General features: G+C 45.3%; 1 protein-coding gene across 4 annotated transcripts in view; it reads right to left on the bottom strand.

The window, feature by feature from the left end:
• elmod3 (ELMO/CED-12 domain containing 3) overlaps nucleotides 1-12,263 on the bottom strand; it is a 35,436-nt gene extending 23,173 nt beyond the window's left edge. Inside the window, exons 1-3 of one of the 4 annotated variants that reach the window (XM_038785245.1) lie at nucleotides 12,178-12,263; nucleotides 4,195-4,941; nucleotides 3,544-3,612 (exon numbers count right to left, since the gene is read on the bottom strand). In XM_038785245.1, the coding sequence (XP_038641173.1) occupies nucleotides 3,544-3,612; nucleotides 4,195-4,236 (111 nt within the window). In that variant the 5' untranslated portion in view covers nucleotides 4,237-4,941; nucleotides 12,178-12,263. Of the gene's footprint in view, nucleotides 1-3,543; nucleotides 3,613-4,194; nucleotides 4,942-11,511; nucleotides 11,533-12,177 lie in introns of those variants that run through there. The other 3 variants (XM_038785243.1, XM_038785244.1, XM_038785246.1) reach the window with 3 other exon arrangements.
• Between the last annotated feature and the right edge of the window lie 1,004 nt (nucleotides 12,264-13,267).

Below are 13,267 nucleotides of genomic sequence, written 5' to 3'. Positions count from 1 at the left end.
AAGGTCACCGCAGCCCTGTACTTCTATGCCACCAGTTCATTCCAGGGCTCGAGTGGGGACATGCGAGGCACTTCACAAGCTACAGCCCACAAATGCATCCTTGAGGTCACGGACGCACTGTGTTCCCAAACATCAGAATTTATCAACTTTGACCTGGACCAAGCCCATCAAGGTGTCCGGCTGCAGTATTCTCCGCCTTCGCCGGAATGCCCCAGGTCCATGGGGCATTTGATGGCACGCATGTCGCCTTGCGTGCACGGGGGCATCAGGAAGTGCCCTTCAATAACAGGAAGGGGTTCCACTCCCTGATCAACTCCTGTACAGCCACCAACTCCGGATAATGCATGTGTGTACATGCTTCCCAGGGAGTATGGATGACAGATGCATCGTGGGACACTTAGAGATCCCTGCCGTTTTCGAGGACTACCCCAGGATGACAGGTTGGCTCTTGGGGTTGTAGCTGATGATACCAGTGCAGGGGCCACAGACCGAGGTGGAGATCCAATATGTCGAGGCCCATGTTGCCAGCCTTGCTGTCATTGAGTGGTGCTCAAGATGCAGTTTCAATTCCTGGATTGGTCTGGTGATGCACTGCAGTACACGCCCCAGACAATCTCCCGCATTGTGATTGTCTGCTGTGCCCTCCACAACCTGGCACAGTAGCAGGGAGACATGCTGGAGGAGGACAAGGAGGAGGATCTTCCGGCCTAATCTGAGGAGGAAATGGAGCAGGAGACGGTGGAGGACGGGCCCGTGGAGTATATGCAAGAGGAGCAGGAGGATGGAGAATAGGCGGCTGCAAGGGTCTGGCATGGCCAGATGACCAGGGAGGTTGTCATCCTCACCCAATTCTCACAGGACAAGGCATTGTCCAGCAGCTCACCACCCCCAACCCATTCCCTTCCATCCCCTCCTTCCTCCCCCCTCAGCTCCCCCCCCCCCCCCACAACCCTTGCCACTCTCCCAGGGTATGTGCATCATCACCCCAGGGTCTGTGTCAGCACTGTCATTGGGTCAAAATACAAGGGAGTAGAGTGACGATAATGCAGTGTCAGGTAAGCTCTGGTGCTTCTCAGTTTATGTTAAAAGTCTGACTCCTGTCTTTCTACTGACAGCGCGCTCACACCCATCCTCTGAATGGGATCTGCATTGGGTGCGTTTGATCTTGGACCACTGTGCCCTTGGGGCGGGGAGCGGAGGAAGGTGGCAGGGAGGCCTGCTGTGAAGATGTACGTGACAGAGGCTTCACATGTATCACATGTATATGTTTAATTGTGAACATTTGTCAGTTCTATTTCCCCTAGCTACAGATCGTGATGTCACACCCCACTCCCGCCCCATGCACAATCAGTGATCCTCAATCTTCATGACCTTATCTGGTCTACTGCTACGTCTAGCTATATTCCTGAGATGCACATCGAGACAGCCTGCTACTTTTCATGCCTTGTGGCCTTTGATACCCTTCGTAGACGTTCTCTGGAAGGCCTGGAGCCAGAGGGCCCCGGCAAACTTACCAGTGTCACTGGCTTCGCCGTGCCACCCTCTTCTTCCCGCTGCCCTTGAGATGCGCTGGAGTCAGCAAGGGAGGGATTCGGAGAACTGGAGATCACCGTTGTCTTTTTGGCAGCAGGCTCCGGGTTAACCTCATAGTCCCATGTTACGGCCCTGTGGGTCCTCATGGGATGGAGGGGCAGCTGGAGTGAGCTTCAGAGGTCTCTGTGTCATCTTGCTCTACCAGCCCTGGCCCCCTCCCCGTTATCTGCACCATGGTTTTGACACCCTCCGCGATGCTCCTCAGTGAATGGGCCACACTTTGCAGTGCCACGGCAATGTCCACCTGGATCCGGGACATGATCTTCAGCAACTGGAACATCATGTTGAGGCCCTCAGCCATGATCGTCACAGATTGAGCCATGCTTTGGACACCACCATTCAAGGCGATGACCTTGTGTTGCAGGCTTTCCACTGCGGTCACCACCCTAGCAGTATTGGCCTCGGTGTCACACATTGTTGGCATCATTTCCTGCGCAGTAGTCTTTAGGAATCCGCCAATCAGCTATGTACTTATTGGAATGTCGCTGACATCCCCTCCTGAATCTCACGGCCGTGTCCTAGCATTTGCATCAGCTCTGGAATAACCTTGTCCAGAGACTTGGCACCTGACTGAGACTCAGCTGAGCTCGGCGATCCAGCTAACGTCCCCGACCGTTGGTTCCTTGGATGTTCCTGCCTCAACATAATGTGCATCAGCAACTGTGTGGTGCTCACCAGATTGTGCCTCAGAAGCCTGCCCACTAATGTCGCCTATTACTGTCTGCACTGGTGGAAGATGTGGATGACAACTGTGACACCTCGATGGTGGTCTCGTCGGAGAACTCCTCCGAGGTCATCCCTTGGGTGGCAGAGGGAGGATGACTCCAGATGGCCCGGCTGCATTAGATGCAGATCCTGCGAGCAAATGGACATGTGGTCAGTGAGATGGAAGAATTACTTTGACATGAACAAATCAATTGAGACAGCTCATCTGATTGAAGGGGCAGTAGATCCTCACCTCCGCAGCACAGGCCAACCTCGCTGTCGGTGACTGCTCTCTCCTCTGCCAACCCCACAATTTCCAGGGTCCGTCCTGAATAAGGGGAAAGGACTCAGATTTATGGCAGTCCACCCCTGTCTATTTTTGCTTATTATAGGCTATCTTCTCTGCGGGGACAAACAGAGGTCATTGTGAGACATGCACTTGATGGATCAGGGTGGGGAGGGAGGCTATAACAGGTGGCATATATGGATACCGTAACTGGACATGAAGGGGCTATGCTGGTGGATGCCGGGGGTTCTGAGGAACAAGAATGGAGATCAGATGTGAGGAGGGTGCGAGGTGTCAGCCAGTGACTTCACGTAACTCAATTGCATAAACTTCCATTCAATTTTCCCTTGTGCTGTTCGAGTCTTCCCTTAAATGCATCCATGACTGTAATGTGGCAGCAAGTTCTGTATTCTAATCAGTCTTTGGTGAAAAAGTTTCTTCTGGAATCCCGATTCATTTGTTAGTGATTATCATGACCCCTACTTTTGGAGTTCTTTGGAATCATAAATGTTGTACCAATCAAAATTGTCAACATGTCTCCGCCATCAATTAGGTTACTCCTTCCCCTTCTCTTTTTGACAGAAAATAACTCCAGCTTTTTTAGTCTTTCCTGATAGTTGTAATCTCTCAGTTCTGGCCTCAAATTTGTGGATCTTTTCCATTTCCTTCAGTGACTCAAGAAGTTTTGTGATATATTTTTGTCACTTGCTCGTGTTTAGTTTAAGAAATGACTAATACTTTTGTTCTGAAACACAGGAGGTTTTATAAGTTCAGTTACTGGATGCCTATCTTACAACGACAACTGTACGTACCTTCAGAGACAAAGGCCAACAACCTAAATCATTCCCGTTGCATTCAGTCTTTCGTAACCTATTCACAGTCTCAGCTGAAGACATTTTCACTGAAAAACCCCTCCCCCTACTACCAGCTGTGTTAAGGTGCAGAAATGTAAAACGTACATTTTTGTAACTATGCTGTTCTTGAAGGGTCCCAGGAGCACAATTTCCGATGCCAGGAAAGTTCAACACCTGCACAGAAAACATGTACTGTTACAACAGGACTCAGTAATTCATGTTACCTGGTCACGACAAAATTGGGGCAGATGGCTGGAATTTCAAGGCTCACCAGCTTCAGTAGCTGGTGTGGCAAAAATCTCCTCTTTTTGGCTTGTTTTGCTAAATTTCATTTATTTTCCAACAAAACAATATTGGGTACCATAACAATATGGACTACACCATTGGAACAGGAAAAATTAAAATATTGAATATGCAAGAACACGTGTTAATGGTGCAGGATATTCCAACAACGCAGGCAAGCAGGGTAGGTCATCGATGCAAGTCACTGAATTACAGAAAACCACAGTTGATGTACCCGCAGAATGGGACATACGCACAGCATGAGGTGCACTCACACGTAGGACACACTAACAGCATAGTGTACTGTGCCAGTATTAGCTCATACAACAGTCTCACTGTAGGATAGTGTAAGTTTAAGTTTATATCTACTCTAGAAATAAAATGGCAGGAGGTTTTACTATGAAATATTTGCACACAAAGCAGAACTGAAGCCAGTCATTGCCTTAGTCCAATTCACTTGTTTGTTTCACATACCTTCTCCTTCACCTCAGTTCTACAGTACTGGTCCCCATCCATTGTTTTTCACAAGTTCCAATGGCAATTGGTGTTGCTTCTTTTCAGGGATTCTGGGTAGGTGTTCAAACCATATGCTCCTCACTGAAACGCAGGTTGAAATCGGGAATATTTTAAGTCTTCAAATCCCTCAAGTGCTTAGGGTTCAGGGTGGCAGCTGAGCAGTACTGAGCAAAACCAAAACTCCACAATAACCGAGGTTTGGATTTGAGCCCAGATCAATTTGCACAACATCTTCACAGCCAAATGGTCCTGAGTCTTGTACAAGAAAGCACTATGATGCTTATGTGGAATGTTATTAACTGTATTAAGTGACGTTCTCCTGTTCAGTGGCTGTATCGTTAAGGAAGGTGCAGCTGGAGTTCCTGTTGCGTGTGCAGTGATGATAAGCACTGGCCAGCTCATATACAGCACAGGAAGCTGACAATGAATTTATTATAAAATGCAGCCATTTAATTTGATGTGTATAGTACAAAGGGAAATCTCTGTTGCAGTTGTGTGAGAAACACTATTCTTTGTATGCCAGCCATTGAGCCGCAAAATCTGGTACAAACATTTTTTTCGATGATGTTCAAAGCTGCACAGCTTGTGGCCTTACATTAATTGCTTTGTGCCAAAAGATTGAAGGATTCCTTAGTACACAGAGATTTTCAAGGAAGTGCTTATGCTTTCGAACATCGAGATGAAATTCAACGGAAGCAGAGTCTTCTGGGGAGGAAAATGGCACAAAAATATGAAAACTAGATTGAATAACAAACTTTTTTTCCCTGTTTGGCCTCTCCTGCTCCTTGTAATTCAGGAAAGAAGGATTAATCCATAAAATTATTCATGTTCCTCACCTTTTTTCTCCATTTCACCCACATGCACTTGGACACATTGGCAAGATAAGAGTTGCATGGGCACTACTCACACATTGACATTTCAAACAGCTGTTCAGCATTTGGGCAGTTACTAAATGTTCACAGGCAATCTGACCTCCGATATCGTAGACAAGTCAGATCTTGTCCTCAGACAATATCCACCCAAACTCTCCAATATGTGAGTAGGTGGTAATCGGGAGCAGAAAACATGGCTGAGATCCTTTGGGGATCTTTTCATTGACAATGGTCCCAGGAACTGAGTCCTGTTCATTCAATAACAACAGTTCAGCATGTAATCACTTGACAGGAAATGGATATTTTATAGTTTTTGAGTAAAAGGGCTCAATCAATAATGGGACAAAGCAATAAGAAAGATTTTATTGGGAAAGCATGTCTTTGCTGAAGAATTTCTGTCTTCTCAACAGCATGAGGGAGGTGGGAGTGGAATCACCACTTTTATGTGATTAAACAATGGAGACTCTTTTTTTCTACAACCACTAGCAGCTATTCAATTCCCATTAAACCCTCTGCTGTTCATGTCAAACTGGACTATGTCACAAAATAGAGGTACACAACAAGTCAATCGCTCCCTGAAAGAGAAAAGACAGGTTAGTGGTTCAGATAGACTCTTCCAAAGAACACTCTCAAAAGCCGCACATTCGCAAAACGATATTCTTTTCCAAGTGGTGTCATACCCAGAACTTACCATTGCTGGTATTTATTCCAATATTGGACTCAGAACCTGAATAGCAGATAGTAACTGGATACGACTCTCAGTCAAAGCACACTCTGTCTGACAGCAAGTCTCACACTCCACAACAATGAACTCCAAGAAACTCTCATTAAAATTTCACCATGACATGATTAACCTCAATGGAGAAGGAAATAAAATCTTAAGTATCCAGTTGAATCAAAGCTTTCATAAATAAAACAACTGTGGCTCTCACAGAGCCTGTTTGATTCATTTTCATAGTCTCGCATGTCTTCAGTACTGGACTCGATTCTTTTAAATTTCAGCCAAATTTCCAGAATCCTTCATTCTCAGCAAGTCACAGAAAAGTACTAGGAGAGCCCCTCGGCCTTCCTTCTCATCTGGGTCACAGTACACAACAGGTTGCAAAAGATAAAATTATCATGCTTTTATGAATATCATATCACACTTTATCAGACTGTTCCTATTGCAGAATTATGAGGAGGCAATGATGAAGTGAATGGGGAGGCTGGACTAGTAATTCAGAGACCCAGCGTAATGATCTGGCGACCCGGGCTCAATTTCCACAACAGCAGAATTTGAATTCAATACAAATCTGGAACTAGAAGTCCAATGATGATGTTGATTGGCGTACTAACATGGGAGAAGTTGCCCTGGAAGTCCCCAACATTGACTCTAGATCCCATAAAGTCTCATAGCATCAGTGAATACATAGGGAAGGAAACCTCCTACTGATTAACACGTACCGTTCTCCTCACCCCCAGCTCCCTCTCCCCCAGTTGACGAATCAGTATTCCTCCGTATTCAACACCACTTGGAGGAAGCACTGAGTGTGGCAAGAGAGGATTTCAATGTCTATCACTAAGAATGGCTTGGTAGCACCACCACAGACCTGACTGAGGCTTAAAGGACATAGCTGCTAGACGGAGTCTGTGGCAGATGGAGGGGAAACCAACAAGAGGGAAAAACATACTTGACTTTGTCTGAGCATCTGCCTGCTGTATAAACATCTGCCCATGACAGTATCAGTAGAGTGCCTACCACACAGTCCTTGTGGAGACAAAGTCCGTCTTCACAGTGAGGATACGTATCTTTTTGCCCACCCCTCCCCCCTATCATTTTGTGTGGCACCGTCACATGCTAAATGGGGGAGATTTTGACCACATCTAGCAACTCAAGAATGGACATCCCATGGGGCACTGTGGTCCATCAGCAGCAGCAGAATTGTACTCAACCACAATCTGTAACCTCATTATCCGCCATATCCCTAATTCTACCATCACCACCAATCCAGGGAATCAACCCAGGTTCAATGAAGAATGCAGGAGGGCATGCCAGGTGCAGCACCAGGCATAACTAAAAAGGAGGTGTCAACCTGATGTAGCTACAACACAGGATAGCATGCATGCCAAAGAAAATATACAGCAATTGATAGTACAGAGCTAAGCAATCTCAAAACCAACAGATCAGATCTACCTTCTGGAGTCCTGCCACATGCAGTCATGAATGGTAATGAACGACTAAACAACTCACTGGAGGAGGCTCCACAAATATTGCCATCTTAAGTGATGGAGTGGCCCAGCACACCAGTGCAAAAGAAAAGGCAGAGAAACTCACAACATTCTTCAGCCAGGTGGTTGACCCATCTCTGCCTCCTATCGAGGTTCCCAGCATCACTGATGCCAGTCTTCAGCCAATTCAATTCACTCCACTCAAGAAATGGCTGATGGTGCTAGATACTGCAACGGCTATGGACCCTGACAATATTCTGGCAACAGTACTGAAGACTTGTGCTCCACACCTTGTTGCATCCCTAGCCTAGCTGATGTGCTATAACTACAACACTGGTGTATGCCTGGCAATGTGGAAAATTGACCAGATATATCCAGTACACAAAAAGTAGACAATTCGAACACAGCTATTTACCACCCTATCAGTCTACTCCTGATCATCAGTTAAGTAATAGAAGTGGTCATCCACAGTATTATCAAGCAGCACTTAGTATTAACCTGCTCACTGATGCTCAGTTTGGGTTCTGCCAGAGTCACTCAGCTTCTGATGTCATTCCTGCTTTGGTTCAAAAATGGACAAAAGAGCTGAACTCCAGATGTGAGGTGAGAGTTACTGCCCTTGACATCAAGACAGCACTTGGCCCTGTGTAGCATCAAGGAGACCGAGCAAAATTGGCATCAATGGGATTTTTCATAGAATTTACAGTGCAGAAGGAGGCCATTCAGCCCATCGAGTCTGCACCAGCTCCTGGAAAGAGCACCCTACCCAAGGTTAACACCTCCACTCTATCCCCATAACCCAGTAACCCCACCCAACACTAAGGGCAATTTTTGACACTAAGGGCAATTTAGCATGGCCAATCCACCTAACCTGCACATCTTTGTGACTGTGGGAGGAAACCGGAGCACCCGGAGGAAACCCACGCACACACGGGGAGGATGTGCAGACTCCGCACAGACAGTGACCTAAGCCGGAATCGAACCTGGGACCCTGGAGCTGTGAAGGGATTGTGCTATCCACAATGCTACCGTGCTCCCTTTTTTTTTCTTGAATTCTGTTTAATTCCCTTTTCTTCCCATGTACTGAATGATCTGTTGAGCTGCTTGCAGAAAAATACTTTTCACTGTACCTCGGTACACGTGACAATAAACAAATCCATTCTGGGGGGGAATTCTCGGCTGTTTAGAGTCATAGCTAGAACAAACAAAGATGGATGTGGCTGTTCAAGGTCAATCATCTCTGTTCCAGGCCATCATGCAAAGGTTCCTCAGGGTACTGTCCGAGGCCCAACCATCTTCTGCTGTTTCATCAGTGGCCTACTTTCATCATAAGGTCAGAAGTGGGATGTTTGCTGATGATTGCACATTGAAAGTGTTGCAGGTCGAGTCAGTGTGGGAGTAGGGAGGAGAATTGAAAAAACAGGGAACCAAAACCTCTAGGTCATGTTTGTGGGTAAAACAGATGTGTTCAGCAAAATGGTCACCAAAATGCGTCTGGTTTCCCAAATTTGAGAAAGATCACATCATGAGCAGCAAATACAGTGCACAAACTCAAAATAAATACATCAAAACAGCTGCTTCAAATGGAAGGAGTATTAGGGCACTGGAGGATGGGAATGGAAAATTTAAAAGGGCTCATGTTGCATTCCCTGCAGTATGGGGGAGAGGGTGTTCAGGATGATTGAACAGTGACTAGGTGTGTGGAGGGAAGAATGCCATGCTGAAAGGGATGGGGAAGATGTGTTGGGTGCTGACATCTTGCTGGAGTTGGAGGATGACCGAATGAAGGTGAAGGTTGTTGTGGTGGAAGATGAGTCAAGGAGAACCCTGTTGGTACGAAGGCAGAGGTGCAGGAAATGGAATGCACATGGTCAAGGGCCTAGTTAGTCATGGTGGAAAGAATCCTCATTTGAGGAAAAAGGGAGACACATCCAAAGCACTGGTATGAAAAGTCACCATCAGAATACACCTGCAGGTAAGAGGACTAAATGGCACTGAAAGAGTCATCACAGCTGGAAAATGATGTCAGGGAAGGAACCAAAAGAATGTTCCACATACCCCTCAAAAAGGCAGGCATAGCTAGGACACTTCCGGTTTCCCAAAAAACATCTTTTTCTTTTTATAAATTTAGTGTACCCAATTCATTTTTTTCAATTAAGGGGAAAATTAGCATGGCCAATCCACCTACCCTGCACATCTTTGGGTTGTGGGGGCGAAACCCACGCAAACACGGGGAGAATGTGCAAACTTCACATGGGCAGTGACCCAGAGCCAGGATCGAACCTGGGACCCGGCGCCTGGAGGCTTCAGGGCTAACCCACTGCACCACTATGCTGCCCTCCAAAAAACACCTTTTACTGAGACAAAGTCAGGCAAAGAAGGGTTATGGTGGATGAGTCTCTGTTCAAGGTAGAAAGGAAGGGCCCTCAGAGTGTTCTGGTGGTGGACAAAGTCAAAATAATTTGGACATTCATGGTGAAAAGGAGATGGTTAGGGCAGGGCAATCAAAGTGGCAGAAGACATTGAAAGAGTCGAGGATGTGGGTGGGAAAAGAAAGGTTAAAGGGAGAAAAATAGAATTGAGATAGGAAAAAAATTAGTTCCATCGGGAAAAGACTAAAACAATGGGTCTAACAGGGCAGTCTTTGTGGATTAGGATCTGGTTTAGCACAGTGGGCTAAACAGCTGGCTTATAATGCAGAACAAAGCCAGCAACGCGGGTTCAATTCCCGTACCGGCCTCCCCGAACAGGCGCCAGAATGTGGCAAATAGGGGCTTTTCACAGTACCTTCGTGAAGCCTACTTATGACAATAAGTAATTATTATTATTTTAGGAAGGAGGCCAACGCATGCTATTCAGGATTGGGGGACTCTTAAGGTTGAATGTCACAGAAAGAAGGTTCAATGAGTCTTTGAAATGCTAGCTTCATAGTTGGTAATGGGGTTATTGTGAGATATCGGTCCTCTTGTGCATCCCGTATTTCATTCATTCCATCACTTGTGGCCGCACCTTCAGTTAGCTAGGCCCAAAGTTCTGGAATAACCTCAAAGCAATTCTTTGCCTCTCTATCTCACTTCAGTGCTTTCTTCAATACACTTGCCTCTTTGACCAAGCGTTTGGTCATCTGACCTAACATCTCTGTGTCACACTTTGTTATAAACAGTGGAGTGCCTTGGTACGCCTCATTATGTTAAAGGTGCCATATGAGTTGTTGTTGTCATTTTCCAGGGGACAGTCAGTCGAGCTTTCAGAGAGCTGGCCTCCACGAGATAGAGATCAAGTTTGACAGAGAACCACGGTACCGTGCCCTTGTCAGTAGGTTTAGTGAAAATGTTAGGGTTGCACCTCAGAAATGGAGTTCTGAAAGTTCAGAGAGAGAGGTAGATTACAGTGTGTTGGGCACAGATTCCCATCTGGGGAACAATGTCAGTATTGGGAAACTGAAAATTGTAGCTGAAAACAGATTTCCTTTTTAAAAGTGCGAGGTATGTTCAATAGCAGTGTGCCTAAACCTGATTTTGATGCAAGTCTTTTTTTCCCTGCAACAAATGTTTGTGGATTTCCTCAATTCTATGCTTTCCTGTCATACTATGAAGATTTCCTTTTCAGTTTGGTTTATATCAATCCGTTCCATGTTATTGTGACATTGTCACTCTGCTGTCTCTATTGTACTGTTCATCTTCCACTTTCATTGTTGTGACTTCAATATCACTGTTAACACAGCAATTATGCTATGGTCACCAAGTTTGCACTATTATGCTGTCATACAATTACTGTTACATTTATCACCACTGTTACACAATCATTCATTCCCTTGATCCAGCACACTTCCACAGGATCATGTCTATAATGAAAAAGCATTGAATCATCATTAACCAATCAAGACAAAACTATGAGATCACAAAAGTCAGTTTGATAATGACCTTTCTGCCCAACAAATACATGCTCAATTAGCTTCCTGCTAATGAGGATTAATGTTATATTTAATTCCTGCATGGTGCTTACGGGAAAATATATTACGTCAGCAACACAATAAGTCAGGCAACAACAGGTCTGGGAAAATTAACTCGGGTGTATTTCCTCTTTTCACACACTGACACAGGGAAAAGCCTATTTGCGTCAACCAGCCCTGTCAACTGCCAGGAAAGGAAATGGTGCAGGAGAGAAAATAAAACACCAAAAGGGAGATATATACCTGCCATTCTTCAGAAACAATAGTCGAGTACCGTGATACCACTGCCCCCAGTTTATCTCAATCTAGTAAATGCAATCCTTTTCCAAATACACTTTAACTAATCTGATACCACCCCTTCCAGCAACCCAGATGATGATGCCAGGCCCCCTCCTGTGCATTTCTAACCCATTTGGTCCCATTAACCCCAGTGCAATTAACCCAGCTGCTGCCATCTTTCTCCAGTGTGCCTCCTGTTAAGTAAGGTCTGACTCATGGTTGAGACCTGATGGCTGGTTACTCCCCAGGGTGAGCCTGGACAGTAACTGTCATTGAGGCCGAGTTCAATAACTTTGGGGGAACGGCACTGATAAAAGGCCAGACTGGCTTCAGTAGTCCCCCCAAGAGTGTGAGGCAGACCCAGGTACAACAATAAGGCAATAAAAATGGAAATGCAAGAAATGGTGATGTAAAACTGAGCCAATGCAACATCATCTGCACAATAATTTATACTTCACCCTATATAATTTCAATGTGTCAGATTTAATGACGGTATCTCGAGGTTTGTGAACTCCTTGTGATAAGCTACTGATTTATCGGACTGTGTTGCTGTTCGCGTCTTATCAAACGGAAATGGATTATATTTTGAATATTTTTTCCCTCAGATTATTTTTACAATGTTTCCTTTACCTCCGCTCGAGCTCTCGCTTCAATCTCAGCCGCTATTTCAGAGTCGCACGCCATCTGCGCGTGCGCCAGACTCGCAGGGCAGACCGGGGATTGTAGTCGTTTTGCTGGCTTTTCCAATGGAGCACCAGATCAAAGAGACTACATTTCCCAAGAGGCAGAGCGATGCTCAACCCCCCCACACCCCACCCCCGCCTCCACGGAGTCCAGCCCCGAAACAGAGCTCACCGAGACTGCCTTACAGGAAGGCGGAGGAGACAGGAAGGACGACAACGCGAAACTCAAAAGACCAAGCACCAAGTACAAAATATGACTCATGGACATGAATGCAAACAATCATATTTCATTTTTTTCCGCCAAAGTTTGGCAGACAGTCAAATGTATATTTCCGTCAGTTATAATCATTCTCATGCACAATGAAATGAAAAGCAGACTTGGCATTTTTAACTGGCCCAAATGACTGCATGTAAAATGTAAAAAATGGCCAGCAGTCTTGGCTGCCTGTTTGTCCTCTCTCCTTTCTACCCTAAATATTACTTAACGTTTCCGACGACCTGAAAGATTACTTTTGTTCATCTCTCCACAAATGCTGCCTGACCTGCTGAATATTTCTCGCATTTTCTGTTTTCATTATTGTTCACTTTTAAAGTTACCCACTCTGGTTTGATTCCTGGAGGTATTGCTATTGGACCATCAGAGAATAGTGCTCTTGATTTCATAACTGACAAACAACAAGTGTGCAAAAACAAAAGAAAAATACTTTCAATTTCTTCAATGCCTGCGTAGATTTTCTCCTGGCTCACTCAGCAATGATTATATTGGAAATTTAACAGCAATTCCTGGAGACTCCGTCTCAATACAATACTTACACGAGGAGTTTGTGGAGAAAATCCACTTTAGCTACAACTCAATCCTCTTGTCCCTCTTCAGGCTCATTAGTTTGGCAACTTTCCAAAATGTACATTCACAGATTGAGATCTCGTCACATTTTAACAATCTGCATCACATAGACAAAAGGGAAAAGGGCTTGTATTTAAAAAGCACTTCTGATGTGCACTGGATATTGTTGCTTGTTATGCTTTTACTTAATTGC

This window comes from Scyliorhinus canicula, chromosome 26, assembly GCF_902713615.1.
Source record: "Scyliorhinus canicula chromosome 26, sScyCan1.1, whole genome shotgun sequence".
Lineage (NCBI taxonomy): Eukaryota > Metazoa > Chordata > Chondrichthyes > Carcharhiniformes > Scyliorhinidae > Scyliorhinus > Scyliorhinus canicula.
Note: the sequence above shows the minus strand (reverse complement) of the source record. Positions and strands in the feature narration are given on the sequence as shown.